We start from the raw sequence: 20524 nt of genomic DNA, 5'->3' as shown, positions 1-20524 counted from the left end.
CACACACCTCATTTAATTCATCTGATTCGGGAAAAACTACGGGTAGTTTTTTCACACCCCACATAATACCCTTTTTTGTGGTACTTGTAGTATCAGAAATGTTCAAAACCTCCTTCATTGCCGTGATCATGTAACGTGTGGCCCTACTGGAAAATACGTTTGTTTCCTCACCGTCGACACTGGAGTCAGTGTCCGTGTCTGTGTCTGTATCGACCTGAGGTAACGGGCGCTTTAGAGCCCCTGACGGTGTTTGAGACGCCTGTACAGGTATTAACTGATTTGCCGGCTGTCTCATGTCGCCAACAGTCTTTTGTAAAGTGCTGACACTATCACGTAATTCTTCTCGTTCGGGCACAAAAATCTAACTGAGGCTTGGAGGAGGGTCATAGGGGGAGGAGCCAGTGCACACCAGGTAGTCCTAAAGCTTTTTACTTTTGTGCCCAGTCTCCTGCGGAGCCGCTATTCCCCATGGTCCTTTCGGAGTCCCCAGCATCCATTAGAGAAATAAAGTTTTACTTTCACGGTGTGTGAGTTGTGTTTTTATTTGGGTATTTCTTTCGTTGTGGAACTACAGGTACCAGCGAGCCCGTTATTTTCCCCGCATGCTGGTACTTGTGGTTCTCCAAGTACCAGCATGCGGGGGAGGCTTGCTGGGACTTGTAGTTACGCAGCAAAAGACAATATTCTTTTTATGTCATTTTGAAAGGCTATCAGCCTCCCATCCACCGCCCACGGATGGGGGGGTGGGAACAGCCTCGGGGGCTTCACCCCTGGCCCTTGGGTGGCTGGAGGGGGGGACCCCTTGATTTAAGGTGTCCTCACTCCTCCAGTGTAGCCCGGCCAGGGGTGACTAGTTGGGGGGGTAATGGCACGGCCGCAGGGACCAATATAAAAGTGTCCCCCGGCTGTGGCATTATCTCCCTGGCTAGTGGAGCCCGGTGCTGGTTTTAAAAATACGGGGGACCCCTATGTCTTTTGTCCCCCGTATTTTTTAAACCAGGACCGGACACAGAGCCCGGTGCTGGTTGTCTAAATATGGGGGAACCCTACTCATTTTTTCCTCTGTATTTTAACAACCAGGACTGGCTCAAAGAGCCCGAGGCTGGTTATACATAGGAGGGGGGACCCCACGCAATTTTATTTTAAAACTTTTAGTTATTTAAATACCAGCCACCCTGTAAAATCGTCCTATATATGACACTCTTAAAGGTGCATACACACGGAGAGATTTTGGCTATGAGAGATTTTGACTAACTTTTCCCTTGAACTGGCAGTAGGAGATTTTGACTAACTTTACCAGAGATTTTGTCTAACTATGCAAGAGATTTTGGCTATGGGAGATTTTGGCTATGGGAGATTTTGACTATCTCATTTAAATAAGGGGATGAGTGTCATATATAGGATGAATTTACAGGGTGGCTGGTATTTAAATAGCTAAAAGTTAAAAAAAAAAATTTGCGTGGGGTCCCCCCTCCTATGTAAAACCAGCCTGAAGCTCTTTGAGCCAGTCCTGGTTGTTAAAATACAGAGGAAAAAATGAGTAGGGATCCCCCATATTTAGACAACCAGCACCGGGCTCTGCGTCCGGTCCTGGTTTAAAAAATACGGGGGACAAAAGACATAGCGGTCACCCGTATTTCCCAAACCAGCACCGGGCTCCACTAGCCAGGGAGATAATGCCACAGCCGGGGGACACTTTTATATTGGTCCCTGCGGCCGTGCCATTACCCCCCCAACTAGTCACCCCTGGCCGGGGTACACTGGAGTAAGGACCCCTTAAATCAAGGGGTCCCCCCCTCCAGCCACCCAAGGGCCAGGGGTGAAGCCCGAGGCTGTCCCCCCCATCCGTGTGCCGGTGGATGGGAGGCTGATAGCCTTTCAATAGTAATATTGTTCTTTACAGGAGGCCTATAGGTCCCAGCAAGCCTGCCCCAGCATGCTGGCACTTGGAGAACCACAAGTGCCAGCATGCCCGGACATAAAGGGCCCGCTGGCACCTGTAGTCCACCTGTAAAGAAAATATAAAAAAAAAACACAACACATTCTTTTAAAAATCCTTTATTAAACTGGGTCTTCACCTGGGGGCGGCGGCCTTTAAGCTCTTTTGCATGGCCGCCGCCTTCCCAGGGCTTCCGGCGTCTTCACCTGGGGGGGCGCCACCTCCCCAGGGCTTCTGGGGTCTTGCTCCGGCGTCTTCACCTGGTGGGCGGCGGCTGCTAAGCTCTTTTGCATAGCCGCCGCCCATCCAGGACTTCCACGGCGTCTTCAGGAGCTCTTCTCCGCTCCTCCTCCGCCGTCGGACTGAAAGCCGCTGCCTCGCGCTGACTTATATAAGTCAGCGGGAGGGGGCGGGGCGATGACGCGGCGAGCCGTGATTGGCTCGCGGCGGCCATCTTGAATTTCAAAAATGACGCTGAGGCGCCATTTTTGAAACTGGTACCGCTTCGCTGCCAAACTCTGCAAGAGAAAGGTAAATTTCCGCCGCCCGCACCGCTGCCGCAACTCGCCGCCGCCCGCACCGCCGCCGCCCACACCGCCACCCGCACCGCCGCTGCCCACACCGCCACCCACCGCCGCCGCCCACACCGCCACCCGCCGCCGCCACAACCCGCCGCCGCCCGCACCACCGCCGCCTGCAACATCGCTATCGCTGGGAAAAATCGCTGGCCTCTAGCGATTTTAACTAACTTTACCAGCGACATAGCCAAAATTGACTTGCCGGCACTGACTATTTTTCCCAGCGATAGCGACTTAGCGGGGACGCGCATCGCTATCGCTGCCTGTATACACACGGAGCGATCTGCACTAACTTTCTGAGCGATTTTGACTATATAGTCAAAATCGCTCAGTTATATCGCTCCGTGTGTATGCACCTTAAGGTGCATACACACGGAGAGATTTTAACTATGAGAGATTTTGACTGAGCATTTTCCCTTGAACTGGCAGTAGGAGATTTTGACTAACTTTACCAGAGATTTTGGCTAACTCATTTAAGCAAGGGGATGCTTTTTATATTCCAGCGACCTAGCCAAAATTGACTTGCATGCACAGTCTATTTTTAGCAGCGATAGTGACCTGGCAGGGACGCGCATTGCTATCACTGGCTGTGTACACACACAGCGATATGCACTAACTTTCTGAGCGATTCTGACTATATAGTCAAAATCGCTCAGCTATATCGCTCCGTGTGTATGGACCTTTACATATATTTTAATAAATGTATCTAGAAGATTTTTTCAATAAATAATTAATGCGTTGTGGTGAAAATAAATCTAATAAAGCAAATATCAGAAAACCCAAGTTACAAGTGGACCTTTATGAGCTTATTCAAGGGGTCTCACTTGCAGGAATAGTATCTACCTATAAAAGGAGCAAGATGTTATTACATGAGAAAATCTTGCTTAGTTTTCATTATATTTGGTTGCCTGTTCTGCTGGGGTGTGGATCATAGGGTTGACCACACTTCGGTCGACAGTGTTTAAGTCAACCACTATTGGTCAACAGTAACTAATTCGACACCTGAAATAGGTCGACACAAGCATTAGGTCGACATGGCAAAAGGCCGACATGAGTTGTTTTTTTGTGTCGTTTTCTTCATTGAGTAACCAGGAACCCTAATTAGTGCACAGTGTCCCCTTGTGCTTTGGGAAAGGTGCCTCTCTCCTCTACTGCTGAGCTTGGAACAGGTCACCGCTCCCTATTGTAGTTCACGTGGATCGTTAAGTATGAAAAAGTTCAAAACATTTTTTAAAAATGTGAAAAACTCACGTCGACCTAGAACATGTTGACCAAGCAACCATGTCGACCTAATGCATGTCGACCCATAGTGGTCAACCTAAGTCTGGTCGTTCTAGAGACCTGATACCGTTCTGCTGATCCTTTTCTATACAATGTTGCTCTTTCAGTGTCATGTATTAAATCCACTTCACTGACTGATGTTCAAGAAAATGAGCAATGTACAGATGTGTCCTCATACATAAGTACTGCAGTCGTGCCCAACAGAACCTCTTTGCGTCTATTTCGCCCAAAAATGTATCTTAGTTGCGATGCAACTAGGACGCAACAGGAGACTGCACCACTTGTATATATGTGATATGACAAAACCACTTCATGCGACAGCACTGATTAAGTTGATATACAACACTTTCATATCTGTGTGCTAATGAGTCTGAACCTGTATACTAAGCACTACGGTACAGCGGCCGCAACTTTTTCCACACAGATTCCCATTGTGCTTTGTATACAGACTCAGTCGCACGCAGATACACAATATTGTATATCAAATTAATCAGTACAGTCTCCTGGTGATTTCTAGTCACGTTGCAACTAAGATGCATTTCCGGGCCAAAAGGACAGTGGACACCCAGTACTAGCATAGTCGCGTCTAGAACTGCATGGCGTATTGAGGCTAGGTATATTAGGATACATCCGTAGTACTTGTTTTAAACAATTTGTTGCACCTTAAAACCTGTTGCATAAGATCTGCTTTATTATATACAACCTGGGAAATGACACAATCATACATCCCAAACATGTCACAGATCATAAAGCACAGATATATATATACATACATCTTTGCTGCAGCCACACAAAACAGCCACTCTTAGCACGCAAGATTGCATGAGAATCAGTCAGGTGTTATTTTTGCCGAAAATGCGTCTTAATCACAATACAATACGACTAGGACATACAAGAAGGCTGATTCATTTGATATATAACACTTGTATATCTGCGTGCGACTGAGTCTCTGAATCCTGTATATAAAGCGCTACAATGTAACAGCCGCAGTTTTCATACAGACTCAGTCACACACAAAGGGGGTCATTCCGAGTTGAATATCCCGCCCCGCATGTTAGTGCCCCCCCCCTCTCCCGCAGAAATTCAAGAGCATAGCACAGCGGCGATACTTTTGCACTTTAGGAGTAGGTCCCGGCCAGCGCAGCTGTAGCGTGCTGGCCGGGAGCTACTCGTCGATCCCCGGCCCGCAGCGGCTGCATGTGACATCACGCAGCTGCTGCGGCCCGCACCCCGCACGGTCCGTCCACGTCTGCATTGGCCGGACTGCGCCCAAGAAACGGCGGCCAAACGCCGGCGTTCGGCAAACCTCCCCCCCCACCCCTGCATCTGCCTGTCAATCAGGCAGAGGCGATCGTGGCGCAGCGACTGCCTTCGGCATGCGCAGTTCTGACCTGATCGCGCCACTGCGATAAACTGCAGCGTACGATCGGGTCAGAATGACCCCCAATATACAAGTGTCATATAGCAAATTATTCAGCTCAGTCTCCTTGTGCGTCCTAGTAGCACTGCGTTGTGACTAATATGTATTTTTGTCAAGAAAAGACGCCCGATGTTAGCAGAGTTGCATGGGAGCTGGCGGCTCACTCGCGGAAGGCATCTCATGCTGCATGGTGTATTGAGGCTAGGTGTAGGAGGAAACATCTGCATTTCTTTCACAGAATGAATAAAACGTCAGGACAACATATGAAGAAACCCATCATTCAGGCACTCATTACAGCAGTGCTATTGCAATGAGCTGGAAGTAGGAATACTTCCCTATAATAAAAGTTACCACGGTCACATTTCTAACGCTGTGTCAGCCAAGAGTTGAGCTTAATAAGGCTGCACATGCTAGAATCACAGGGCAAGGTCTAATGGAAAGTGTACTGTGATTGGAGTAGATTTATTCAAAGAAAAATGCCTGCTGTCAATATTTCAGACTATTATGTAGAGACAGATGTAATAATAGATGGGTACATATTGGTGTTAAATGCAGAAGACCTGGCAAGGATACAGGAATGTAGCCCATCTATTCTTATTTAATCTATGATGAGCCAACTACTGAGTGCTTTGAAGCAGAAAACTAAGCCAGCGACTACATCTAATGCATGTTACTTTAATGATACATCAGCACTTACATAAAATTATAATTGTTAATTAAGTGTTGGAAAAGACGACACATGGCTGGTAAGTAAATTGCACAAGGTCACATAGCACGATACGATTCTAGGATCACCAGAGTAACCTGGGTCTATTGTTCAGCCAGTGACCTTAATGCATCAGTCTGCATTGTGTCTGACCCTCCCCAAAGCTCCATCCATTCATGTACAGAGACCTCCACACAATGAATGGTGATACTCCTGGTTTCCAGGCATTATGCCCCTCACCACAGAGCAGATTTTACAGCAATAAGACTGTTCACTAAATACCAATGCTCACACTTTATTCATGAAAAATGCCATCTAACCACGTACTATGCTTCTTGTCCCTTTGGCAGAGACGACACATGGGTGAGTGCATACAAAGCCCTTTCAGAACTCCATTCTCCTTTGCCGTACCTAGCACAGAGGACAGCAGCTGAATGCATTGTTAGTACAACATATCAGCAGAGCCGCTGGAGACGTAAAGCAGTAATGTGACTATTAAAGACGGTATGAATGAAACGACACAATAACCAAAGACACAAACTGGTTCAATACAGGTTAACATGTTTAGAACAAAAACAAATATAACACCCCCTTCGAACTTCTGTACGGCTACTATATGAGGCGGAAGAAACCGTTTTAAATACCTCCAGTACAAAAGGGACACAACACAATGTTCTGAGAGAGAGAGAATTACTAACTCACAAAATAACAGCACATCCTCTGTACAATGTATTAACAAAGCAAACTCCAATCAGTGGCTCATCAACCAGCATCAGCGTTAGTATCAGACACAGCAGAGTCTAACACATCAGAGAAAAGAAGAGACATGTACACCCATGCCTGCAACATGCAGAAAAGAAGATGCAATTTACCATAGGTGCAATTACAGCAAAGCCGAAAGATCAACAGAATTTCCATCTCCCCAGCATCCAGCCATGTCTCGTCCCACTCCCCATCACCAGCCGGCAGAAGCCAATCTGCTGGCTTCAGCACAATAGCAGTCACCTAACATGCAGGCTTACACATAACACAGAGACACACTCCATGCAATGAGGAGAGATGGGAGGGACAGCAAGAGAAGAGGGGAGGAGCGGGGCTGGGAGGAGTGGCTCAAGGTGGACATCATTGGCATTTTAAAAAGAGATTTAGAGAGCATGGTATGCCCCCACTTCCAAGCGCTGCAACAAAAGCTTTGTCCCCAATCTACTGAAATCAACAGATGCAAAGATCTGTGGTGATAAAGAGACGTACACTGCAAGCAGGAAAGAGTATTGGAGAATATAATTATACTGTGATGTCATTAAGACTGGCTTAGCTAGACCGCATTAGTACTAGTACTATAAGTTAAACCCAGAAAACAAGGGCATTCACCTATAAGAGAAACTGATATAAAAAAGCAATGACCAGTAATGTGCCGCTAGCCCTCTGGCAATGAAATGGTCGAATTGCTAGCCTGGAAGCCCAGTGTACTTATTACTAATCAGTGCCCTATTATCCATGCTCATGAAATGACCAAGACTGCAATTACAGGAGTGACCTTGAGGAAATATATTTTCTACATCAGTTCAGGATGGCTCAACAAAACAGCAGATGTTCCAGTCTCCAAACACACCGAGATAAAAGGTGATCACAGGATGAGCCAATAAAATAATAGGCTGGAATAACAGAGCAATGATTGAGAAGCAGACATGTTAGACAGACAGCAGTGTTCAATACCTTCCATGGTAACAGATGTCGGCTGTTCCTTTGAGTCCTTGGGCCCTTTCACCTTCAGATCCTGCAAAAGACAACTCTATTGAGACGGGCAGAATAATCACTGTTGCGTAAGCTCTTGTCTTGCATGTGGGAAATCATATACATATCTGTTCTACATTACATTGAAAGATGCTGAAATGCTTGAAGGGAGAATGTAGAGAATCCTCTACCAAGTAACTAATCCCCAGAAGCTTCAGCCAGTCATACAAATCACACTGATGGCTTCCTCTGTAGAGGCATAATGGCAATTAATGATGACTACAAATGAACTGCAATGCTAAGCTTGCCTTAGGACTGGTGTCCAGCCACGGGATATTTGTAAATGAAGATGTAAGCTGGGTAAGGCTTTGGCAATGGAAACAGACTGCTTAATACATTGCATTCAGTGGCAAGGGCTCTACTGATTTCTGCAAAAATGTCTTTCTTGATGCGGTCATCGGAATATGCTGACACCTTACAAAGAAATGTCAAAGGCATTAGGCAGGGAAGATGAGAGCTGTAAAGTACACAGATTTTTGTAACCTAACCAGAGGAAGCCGAAATCGCAGCGCACTCTAGGGTGCTCTCGTGGAGACACCTGAGCCATAAGTAAAGTAACCTTCACTTATCCTTATCCCTCCAGATAGTGGCCTGTAATTGTTACACTGACTTACAACCTATGAAAGACAAAATTAAGCCAGGTGGAGGAGTTGGGTTAAGAATTGTAATGTACTGTACCTTATTTTTCCTTGGAGTTAAGATTACAGTAGATCAATATTGCAGTAAAGGGTGTAATCATATCCAAAAACAACTAAATATAAATAAATCATGTAACATGAGGAGGAACAGGGGTGCAGGGAATCTTCGCCTTATTTTACAGCTAGAGAACCCAACAAACTAAAAACACCCAACAATCAATTTATGTCCTGGTGGGGAATTCTATGTCGGATGTAGCCTGGTTTCAGTAAATCCCAATGCTACAATTAACAGACAACCATGGCAAATGGTTTCCATCCTAATGTAGAACTACATGTGTGTCTTCATACACCTTTCCTTTTTGTGCCACAAGGTGAGACTAAACACTCCACTGCAGGTAGCGATTCCCATGCCCGAGTACTTTTTCCAACATTTTGTGTCTTCATTTACTATAGTGTACTAAGGGTCTGATTCAGAGTAGAACGGGAACCCAATATTTCACACAGCTGAGCGCTTATCAGCTGACTGCTCATGCGTCTAAGTCGCACTGCACATTTGCCGTGATGGTGATGACAGAGAATTTATTAGCAAACTGATTGAGAGTCACGGAACGTTTAGGAGAGGTATTGGGGAGTATAAACACAACCTGCATCTGCGATCCCATATGCAATCTCACTTCCTGAGGCCATGCTGCGTGACCATAGGGCCACTGAGATGCCTGCTAATTGACTGACCTGCTGCTGATGCTGCATCGTTGTACACACAACTGCTGGGACACAAAGCTGCCAGAGGGTGCCTCAATACCAATCCAGGCGGCTGGCAGTTGCATACTGTTGCCCAGTATCTGTGTACACATTTTCAGGTACGGTGGCATAAGCATACAACTCTAAATCAGGACCTGTGTAGCTAAAGGTGTACTAAGTATTAGTTGTCGCAAAACTAACTGTTATAAAGCAACAGATGAGGCATAATGATGTGTGGCATGGGGAATTCGTATGGTACATTTTGCTTTTTTACAAAGGTTGCGTAGTTTTCCCTGAATGTTGCATCTTAAGTCGCTAATGGAGTATGAAGTACTTAGGATGAGTATTTTTGCTGCAAAACAAGCAGCCGATTAAGATGCATAATTTAAGAAAAACTTGCATGGCACAGCAAAGTTGCAAAGTCCGTGGCGCACTAAATGGGGCTATTTGATGATAGGTGTGTGTGGACACATCTGTATACCAGACATTTTACAGTTCGGTATAAGAGTTTCCCAATTACAGATGTGTCCTCTACCACCGTTGCTGCAGTTACGCTAAACATCCCTACTATTCATGCCTAGTTGTGAGCGCATTTACCAACGTCGGGCCGTTTTTGTTTATTTTCCCTGATATGCTTCTTATTCACATTGCTAATATATTTCTATATTCTGTGTGTGACTGCGGCTATATCTGCATTGTTACAGTGTTTCCCTAGAAAATAGTGTAACAGCATTTCGTATGCAGATACAGCTGCAGTGGCACACAGAATATAGGCATGTCGCATAACATTTTAATAAGCAGGGACTGCTTGTGCGTCTTATTAGCATAGTGATGCGAACAAGAAACATTTGCTGTAAAAAAAAAAAAAGGCATCCGGCATTAGCGGAGTTGCCCGGGAACTGTCGGCTCACTCTCTCCTGGCGTATTAAGGCTAGATGTATGAAGATACCAGTAGGCGGGTGTAGTAGGGTATGCCGGCAGCCGGGCTCCCGGTGACCAGCATACCGGCGCCAGCATACCGACAGCTGGGCGAATGCCGGCTGTCGGGATTCCGGCACCGGTATACTGTGCGCCGGGATCCCGACAGCCGGCAAACTGAAGACCACCCCAGTAGGCACACCAGTACACTATGCTTTTACCACATAGTGAAGAGAAAATCATTGCTTAGTTCTTTTTTCTTTACTGATACTGTAACATGTTGAAACTTTAGTAGAAGGTCATTGAGCATGATTATAAATAAAGAAAGGGAGTAAAGGTTGTTCTGCCATCACTGGATGTAAGGAGATTAGTCATATGTTTATCATACATTACATACAGAGTATAAAAAAAAATCAAACCTTTTTATTGTAGAGCAATGCACTTTGTTCTGACCTCACCTGCACAAAGCTGACATTTGTTAAGCTGTGTCACATGATGCAGTCAGTCAGCACTGCATGATGTCTCAATAAAAGCAGTGGTCATAATTATTTGACATGAAATGGCGGCTGGAAAAATAATTACAGTCCTCCAACACCAAGTGAATAACTGCTACACAACCTGAACATATAACATTATGCTAGTAACACCCAGCACAGATATTACAGTCTTATGTGAGACACTGTAGGGTTGGGATGGATATACAGGGGGATGGGATGCAGTCAGTCAGAATAAGACTGCGGTATCCTGATGATCAAAATCCTGACAGGTGAAGGTAAGTATAACCATCCCCCAATGGCCCCCTAATCATCCCTATTTGCAGCCTGAATTCCCCCCTCCACCGCAGTATACACCTAACCTCCACCCCCCACAGCCAAACCTTCCCCGGGGGTGCCTAACACTAACCTCCGCAGGCCATAGCCTAACTCGAACGCTCCCCCCACAGCTTAAACCTAACCCCACCCTCCCAGCGACTTACATCTCCGGTGGCCCGGCATCCCGTGTGTTGGGATGCCGGAGTCGGGATTGTGATCACTGACAGGATTTTGGCGTCGGCATTCCATTTCGTGTCGGGATTCCGGCGGCGGTATTTTAACAGCCGGGATCCTAACCAGATCCACTGAGACATTAAATAGAACTTTAGAGTGTGTTAACAATGTATGGAACGTGTGCAGACAAGTTCTACTTTGACTATCAGTAGCGGCTCCTGCCACTGGCAAGCAGGCTTTTGGCCCGGGGCGCTGCTGTTCTGAAGGTGCAGCCGCTGCTGACGTGGCAAGATCTGCTACTGATGCCATGAGGTGCACCTGACGTTATCGCGCACCACACGGCACTGTGGGAGCAGCCGCAGACGCTAGAGGTCATAATTGACCTCTAGTGTCTGTGCAGTGTACGCGCTATGGGAGACGTCATGACGTCTCTCCCATAGATCCGAGGAGCGGCGGCCGGAGATTAAGGACAGCAGCAGCGGTTGGGAAGCAGGAGTGGGGAGCCACTACTGGGGGCACATCTACAGGGGGGCACAACTACTGGGGGCACAACTACTGAGGGCACAGCTACAGGTGGCAAAACTACAGGAGGCACAGCTACAGGGGAAGAGCTACTGGGTGCACAACTACTGAGGGCACAGCTACAGGGGGCAAAACTACAGGAGGCACACTACAGGGGGCACAGCTACTGAGGGTAAAACTACAGGGGGCACAGCTACAGGGGGCAAAACTACAGGGGGAAAAACTACAGGGGGCAAAACTACACGGGGCACAACTGGCCAGGCTCCATCCCTATGAAGCCACGCCCCTATTTTATTGCGCGTGCCTACGGCGCGCACTAACCATGTTTTGTCTACAAGGGGACTTCAATGAAAACTTTCACCCTGGGCTCTGCAAGATCTAGAACCGGCCCTGTTGACTATATATATATATATATATATATATATATATATATATATATATATATAGAGAGAGAGAGAGAGAGAGAGAGAGAGAGAGAGAGAGAGAGAAATATTGCAGCATTATTCCCTTGTATTTAGTCTGGATGGTTAATACCTAATCTATATCCTCAAACTATACTGTAGGTCAGAATAAAGTATGAGGTAATGCATTTTCCTGTTTTCAAAGACCCACAGGCCAGGTAACACCATCCGCAGCTACTTATTAGCCAAACAGTGTGTGGTCATCCCTTTAATTTTATCCAAGGAGAAAATACATCACATGCCACTGATTAATAGAGATTTATTGGCATCCTAAAAGCAATACACAGACTTGGACAGAGATGCTCACAAGCTCAAGAAATGTGCTCTAGTTTTATTATAGATTACGATAATTGCAATGGGGCGGGGTCTCAATCTGCAACATGTTTTAAGGAGTTGTCAAAATAACGTTATTTCCGGAGTCACTGTGTTACACAGGAGAGAAGCAGTTGGTGAGCAGTGATCATTACTGGAAGACATTACACCATTAGGCTCAATCCTCATTCTTACCTCTGAGATTTTATTAAACTGGTTATTACACTGGCTGCACTTCTCCGCTGTCTCCAGGGCACATTTGTAGTTATCCACAAAGGCCTTGTACACTCCCAGCTGGCTGACCTGAGAGAGAATCCAGGAAAGTGAAGGTCACACAGAAAGTTACAAAACGCTTAGATTAGACATTTATGCACAAATCTCCCCCGTTCACCCATCCAGCCACTAGGCATAGGAAAGTAATAGCCGTAAGAAAGAACCCATCCGTGTCAGCCTGACGCTGCCGGGGCCTAGGTTTCCATGAGAACAGGTTACGGCAATGGTGTAACGAGGGCTGGCAGATACACCGGGACATAGAACCAGTGATTAAAGTGACAAATTAGTTTTATTAGAAGAGCTGGAATAATAAGACACAACTGCAAGGATTACATTAGTACTAAAAGACAAAACCTACTGTATATACAAGAAAAGTGGCATTTTAAACTTGAGTACAGTATCATTTAATAGGTAGGAAAGAGGATGATTAGTATGCATGCCGGAGTACAGACCATAAGAAGAGAGAAGTGCCATTACAAGAATAATGTAATGATTTCAGATAATCATTACTGTAATACTACTGGAGCTAATAGTGATTCCCTCTTGCAATCACTCTTCCCTGATAACACTTCAGAAAATTGCAAATATGCAGCATCCTCAAGACTAATTAATTTAAGCAACGTCATGGTTGCCAAGCAACAGCTACCAAGTGCGACGATGCACCTAAAAAGATTTGTTACACTGTTAACTTCTTGTAGATACAAGTCTCTGTGAAACTGTTAAAAATAAGGTTGCTGGGTAAGGAGCTGTGGGAACCACACGCGCACTTTCCTTGACTCTCTGCTCTATTACGCATGACATTTTGTGGAATCTATGCTCTAGTCTACAGCATGTTTTTGGCAAAGAACATTGGGGCAGATTTATTAATCCTGGTGAAGTGATAAAGTGGAAGGTGATAACGCACCAGAAAATCAGCTCCTAGCTTCCATGTTACAGACTGGGTTTGAAAAAAATGACAGTTAAGAGCCGACTAGCTGGTGCGTTATCACCTTCCACTTTATCACTACAGCGCGCTTAATAAATCTTCCCCATTGGGTGGAATTCAATTGTTTGAAAAGTCGGCTGAGTGTCTGTTTTTTTCCTGTCTATTAGATAGGAAAAAACAGACACCCAACTGACTTTTCAAACAATTAAATACCCCCCTTTATATCTTGCCAATGTCCTTGCTAGGAGTAGGTTTCTCTGGCTCTGGCTTATCATATATCAGCTCTTTATGTTATTGTTGTTTTTTCCTTCTATGTGTACACAATGATTAAAAGATTTTTTTATTTATTTAAAAGGCTTCTTGTTTTTTTATTAAGAGGCTCAGAGCACTTCTACACCTGTCCGAGATGATCTTAAAATTGCAAAGTAATATAAAGCATGTGCATGCTGAATAATCTTGTCAATTTAGGAAGAAGAAGAAAAAAAACTCATCTTAAACGCTTGATTCAAATCTTCAGTAATAAACATTACAAGTAAACATTAATTATGTTGTCATTTATTTTATTCATAATAACTACTGTATATAATTTTTCTAACGTTTTAAAGGGCAAGTCTGAAGGAGGTAAACTGAAAGTTAACCTCCATAAGTAATTTCAGATGTAGTAGAGCACAGGTTCTCAAACTCGGTCCTCAGGACCCCACACAGTGCATGTTTTGCAGGTCTCCTCACAAAATCACAGGTGATATAATTAGCTCCACCTGTGGACCTGTTAAAATGTGTCAGTGAGTAATTAATACACCTGTAAACTTGCTAGATTACCTGCAAAACATGCACTGTGTGGGGTCCGGAGGACCGTGTTTGAGAACCACTGTAGTAGAGAAACAGGAACTGTTTTCCCACCTTTCCTTGAACAGCAGAACAGCACTGTTGTTCAAATTATCGTATCATAGTTGTTCATTAGACAACATCATTATTTCTGATAGGCCAGAAGGTCTTTCACCACTCCTTGTCACCAACTTTGCTCAATAAAAAAATAAAACTAGTCACAAGGTGTTATTTGTTTTGTTTTTAAACCTGATTTGACATTTTCATATACAGAAGGCTCGCTAAAACCTAAAACTGAAATTTTCCGATAAGACTGCATTGTTCTGTCCTGATATTCCACTGCAGCTCTGTAAAAAATATTGTTGCAGCACTAAATATAGAATTAGCTGAAGCTCCGCCCACATGGGGAGTCATACAGACCGAAGCTGAGTATATGTGATGTCACTGGCCCTGTATGAGTAATCCAGTGCACACTGCATTTCTGCAAAGCAAGTCTGCCTAGCTGCCAGTCACTGTTCTCCTAACATGGTAACCTTCTGCAGGAAAGTGAGTTTGTGCATCATGGAGAGTTAAAAACACTCCAATCATTTCATATATATTATTCAGTCTTTGATGTATATTATCGTCAAATAGGAGCTTTACTTGCTCTTTAAAAAGAAAACAGAAAATCAGATCAAAGCATTATAAATTTTCTGTGCTTTCAGTATATAACACAGTACTACCCACCCAGAGACACTGCCCCCAGTCAGCAAACGCTGAGAAAACAGAACTGATGAAAGATGATTATCACTTTCATGTTATGCGTCCAGATGCCTCTTTTAAAATAGCTGTTTTAATACTAGACCTTTGTTCCACATTAAAATGAAGATAAGAGTCGATGGAGCTGGCACAGGTGTTTGAAATATGGAGAATAAAAAGAATACATTTACTATACTTATACAGTATGGGGGTAATTCCAAGTTGATCGCAGCAGGAATTTTTTTAGCAGTTGGGCAAAACCATGTGCACTGCAGGGGGGTGGGGGGGGCGCAGATATAACATGTGCAAAGAGAGATAGATTTGGGTGTGGTGAGTTAAATCTACAATCTAAATTGCAGTGTAAAAATAAAGCAGCCAGTATTTACCCTGCACAGAAACAAAATAACCCACCCAAATCTAACTCTCTCTGCAAATGTTATATCTGCCCCCCCCCTGCAGTGCACATGGTTTTGCCCAACTGCTAAAAAAATTCCTGCTGCGATCAACTTGGAATTACCCCTTATGTGTAATGCTACACAGGTGCAGAATAATGCTGGACAACATATTCTGCAGTCACTGCTACCTTTCTGCAGTCAAATATTTTCTACAGAGAGAGGGTCTCGTATGCGATGTGCCAGAAACTGTAGTTTGTGCTGTGAAATAATATTCTATACAGCATAACATTGCAAGGTTTGGCACTTTGGGTATGACTGCTGCTCTAATGTGGCAGATCAGACAGACATCAGGGCAGGTGGGGTGTTTGACTAGCGCAGTACACCTGTCAATCTGCAAGACCGGTGCCCTAAGGCGAGCACAGCAAGGACAGAGACCGCTCATAGAAGGACTAAATACCAATGCGGAGCAGCCATTGAAGTAATACTAGTGGCTATTCAGGTCCATTCATGAAAATCCCGTCCAGTCCCGTCTTACGCAGCAGACAAAATGCAAAATTGTCCTGTTTATGGTTTTATGCAAATAATCTGTGAAGAAAGGCTAATTATATATAGAATAACAGAAACTTATGTGGATGGCAAGATCCATCTGTCTGCTCCTTATCTGTCTTCAGCTTAATCTTACCAGCTTTTGGAAGAGATGTCCAACAGTTGTCTTGTTGTCCCATTCTTGCACACAAGGGCAGAGGTTGTCATAGAAATCCTTGTGGATCTCGTAGATATCTTGAACCTTATAAAAAATGGCATCTATTTGCTGCATGGTTAAAACTGGCTGTGAAGTTGTGGCAGTGGCTTTAAGTGGCTTCATGGGCTGCAAAATAAACAACAAAAAACAGGTTGTGATAGAGTAGTTTGATAAAAGACGTCCACAAATCACAAAGACAAAGGCTTGGCACTGAATCACCTCCTTAGAAGCAATAGGCGCCTGAACCCTGTTGCCCACAGGTAAGTGACATGCAACATGCACCAAGTAGAACTAAAAAATAATCACAATTGTGTATAATGTTAAAGGTGTTCCTCTCAGTGTATCCAGTCATTATTAAGTATTATCCGGTAATAATGTCAACTGTAGTTCCTAATGCATGGATAGCCAAAGTCACTAGGAGAAATGGTAGTCACTATATTGTAAGAATATGGGTTAGACCCTCAAAGTGGTTGTCTCTATTGCAGTGCTCGACAAATCCCATGCGCTAGGTCACCACGGCAACTAAGATTTTAGTCCTGACGACTAGATTTTTCTTTACAAGAGCCAGGGACTGTTGAAAACTTGAAGATAAAGTTATTGATCAAAAAGATCAGTTACAAAACACTCCTATCTCTGGGCTGGACAGAATGCTGCACGCCTGTCACAGGGAGAAATGTGTGACGGACACTTTCAGGGGTAGATTTCTGAAGCAGTGAGAAGAGTGGAGAAGTGAGTCAGTGAAGAAGTTGGCCATGGCAACCAATTAGCTCCTACGTATAATTTTATAGAATGCACTTGATAAATGTTACTTCAAAGATGATTGGTTGCCATGGGCAACTTCTCCAATCTTTTCACTTCTTCATACATCTACCTCTCAATAACTGTGGCTTCTCCCCGCAAGTTTTGCCTGTAAGATCATAGATTTGAAAGAGAGTGACTACGCCGTGGATAGCTGACATGTGTCCGGGAGCAGTGCGATTTACCGCATGACAAGGAGCTGCATTGCTGTTGGCAGAGGTGAAGAAAGTTGCATGCCTCAGGAAGTTGCACCATGGTTGGCAGTGAGGAGGAGAGTGACCTGCCGGGAGCAGCACCACCAAGGGACGGCAGCAATGCCAGCAGGAGGAGAGTGACCGCGCCATGGGAAGCAGCATCATTACATGCACAGCAGAGGGGAGTGACCAAAAGGGAGCTGCAGCACTGCTGACTGGGGAAGAAGAGTGTGTCCTCCGGGGAGCTGTACACCGCTGGTATGGGACTATTAAAGTGATTTCATTAGAATGTCCTCCTGCTATAATATTGTTTTAAAAATGGGGTATGTGTCACACTATAGAAATGGGGCGCTCCTGCGCATGTGTCACACTATAGAAATGGGGCGCTCCTGCGCATGTGTGTGTGCATGTGTCACACTATAGAAGTGGGGCACTCCTGCGCATGTGTGTGTGCATGTGTCACACTATAGAAATGGGGCGCTCCTGCGCATGTGTGTGTGCATGTGTCACACTATAGAAATGGGGCACTCCTGCGCATGTGTGTGTGCGTGTCACACAGTATGAATATGGGGCACTTCTATTTGTGTGGCACACTGTCAGAGTCTGTATTGGTTGTGGGCATAGAACGGAGACCACTGGGAAACGTTGTTGAGAACTGGTGTGGGTGAAACCAGGAGCACAGATGCTTTTACTTATTACTTAGAACTCACAAGCGTAATAAACCAGGATAGATAAAACCTACATAAAGGCACTGGTGGACTACCTGGCTGGCTGAACACTGCCAAAATCTAGGCCACTGGAAGTTGTTTGGTGCTTTAAAAACTGTGTGATCATAGGGTGAAGAACAGGACACACACTATTACATGTGCCCACTGCAGGTAGGAACTGTAATGGAAGCTGGATATCTGTATACTGCACAGCTGACGTTATAGCTACAATGGTAGCACACTGAATGGCTGTTTGAAACTTGCCCTGGATTTGCAGACAATGGTAGCTGACAGGGGTTGGGTTTGCGTGACCGTCGCGGTCACCCTACCGGCGGCGGGATCCCATTGTGCACATTTCCTGCGGGGGGGGGGGGGGGGGGGGGGTGTTGCGAGCGCAACAAAGCCGCTTGTGGGCTCGGTGGCTCGCTGCGCTTATCGCAGGTTCTACTCCCACTCTATGGGAATAGTCCCTGTCAGTCAGCATGCCGGCTGTCAGGATTCCCCCCAACCAGGATTACAGCGTCAGTATAGTAACCGGCGGTCACATAACCACACCCCATTTGGAGGGATATACTGGGGCCCATTAAGTCCACAGGTTGGTATGTGCAGGAAGTTCCAGGATAAGCTGGTTGCGATGGTAATGCACAGGTAAAGCAACAAGGCTTCTAGCAGGTATTGATATAATACAGACACGAGCACATTGGTGTATGGTAAGGCTGAGCACTACAGGAGAGAACTAGCACAGGAATGCTGAATACACTCAGAGTGAGCGATTTGCTAGTGAACTTGGGGAACTAAAATAGGATTTTCAGGGAGCAGATTGGCTGTAGTGATCATGTGTAATAATGAAGTCCAGAATAAGAGCTGAATGACCATATGATCAAAGATAACATAGGGACACCTATGCCATGGTATATCTCAGGAAATGCGTTCAAACAGAATCTAGGTTTATAATGGCATGTAGAATCTGAACAGTGGGGACATGCCATGAGGAACAGCGATAGCACCGGGTGAGGTAAGTGGGTTTTGAGAACTGCAACATGACACACCATAAATATGGGGCACTACTGTGTGTGGAACATTATAAAAATGGGACACACCTGTGTGAGACACGCTAAAAAAATAAGACACTCCTGTGTATGTGTCACACTATGAATATGGGTCACGTCTGTGTATTGCACACTATGGGCGGAATTAAATTGTTATCGCCCCCCTCTCGTGCCAGTCAGCAGCTATTCAATTGTTTCTGTTGATCGGCGAAATATCAGCATTTCAGCACTCTACGCCCGGGGGTGGCGAGCTGAAATGTATTAAGTGTGACCCATTTGGTTGCCCAAATGGGACTTTTCACGATCGCACCCATAACTTTAGTCGGGTTTAGCCTATGGGAGCTATAGGGGTGATAACGAGGGACAATTGACCTGATTGTCCCTAAGACGAGAGATCAGGCACAATGTATTAATTGAATATTGCTCTATGAATTGGAAGGCAGGTGTGTCTAATAGCATGTCGGATGGTCTGAGGAGCATTGAAGGTGCATGTGTCGTAGTCTATACAAGTATTCATATATTTTGGTCAGGCAGGGAGGTCTGGCCCCTAAACTTTTCAACTGGTTCTTTGACTGTACAAACATTTGTTGACCCCTGCTCTATTGTGTGAAGACATCGGATACATTGTGAAAATACACCGCTCTCTCTTTTGGCATATCAGTCCTGACCGTTTAGAATAAAAAATGGGTATGGCTTATTGAGAAATGAGTGTAGGCTCATAATAAAGTAACATTGTTTATAAAGGATCTGGTTCTTGTTTAGGCAAACTGGCGTGTGCCCTGAATTGTTTTGATACTTTAAATAGGGCATACTGGCAGTTACGTAAACCCATCAAAAACTAAAATGTACTGCTTTACAAAGATTTACTGACTGTACATTAACAACATTTGCAATATGAATAGGAAATATTAACCTGACAATTTATTTTTGCTCTATGTGGATATAGTCACTCTGACTAATGCGGGCCCATACATTAGCCAGATGGTTCCCAATGTCGGCAGACATTGATGGTCAGTGATTCACCGGGGATTATGGAAAAGCCAACAGAAATCCCTGACTCGCCGATCCAAAAAAAATGTTTGGTCACAATTGGCAAATGAAGGATTTCCAACATGTTAGAATTCGTTGATCCCCTGACCCGGGTATCGGGAGAATGGGAAAGTACCCCAACACTACTGATATATGGGCTCCTTAAGGGTACGTACTAAGGATATCATGCGTTTCCCATGCTACCACACCAAGTTTTGTACTGAGCCCACTAAACTGGTCGCTCATGTCTTGTTCAGTAACACACATACATATTTACTGCTACTCACGACTCTAGATAATGCACAGATGTAGTCTTCGTGTACAGTTGCACAGTTCTGATTGCCACAATCTCTGATTCTACCATGATTTAATATTTACACCTAATTTATTATTATTATTATTATTATTATTATTATAGTAACAATGATAATAAACCTGTGACTTAAACTAGGAACACTCTATACAATTTTCGTGCCAAACTGACAAATATTGGGTCGTTGACAAATAACTGTTTAGGGGTATATTCAATTAAAGTCGGATCAATTCCGACATG

General features: G+C 44.7%; 1 protein-coding gene across 7 annotated transcripts in view; it reads right to left on the bottom strand.

Moving 5' to 3' along the window:
* The window catches only part of ABR (ABR activator of RhoGEF and GTPase), a 725529-nt gene that overhangs the window by 219269 nt on the left and 485736 nt on the right, over positions 1-20524 (bottom strand). For 6 of the 7 annotated variants that reach the window (XM_063955968.1, XM_063955969.1, XM_063955971.1 and 3 more), the window contains 3 exons: positions 16135-16320; positions 12492-12599; positions 7641-7701 (listed from right to left, as the gene is read on the bottom strand). In XM_063955968.1, coding sequence (XP_063812038.1) covers positions 7641-7701; positions 12492-12599; positions 16135-16320 — 355 coding nt within the window. Of the gene's footprint in view, positions 1-6796; positions 6931-7640; positions 7702-12491; positions 12600-16134; positions 16321-20524 lie in introns of those variants that run through there. The other variant, XM_063955974.1, reaches the window with a different exon arrangement.

The sequence above is a fragment of the Pseudophryne corroboree genome, chromosome 2, assembly GCF_028390025.1.
Source record: "Pseudophryne corroboree isolate aPseCor3 chromosome 2, aPseCor3.hap2, whole genome shotgun sequence".
Lineage (NCBI taxonomy): Eukaryota > Metazoa > Chordata > Amphibia > Anura > Myobatrachidae > Pseudophryne > Pseudophryne corroboree.
This window is presented reverse-complemented; position numbering and strand designations above follow the sequence as displayed.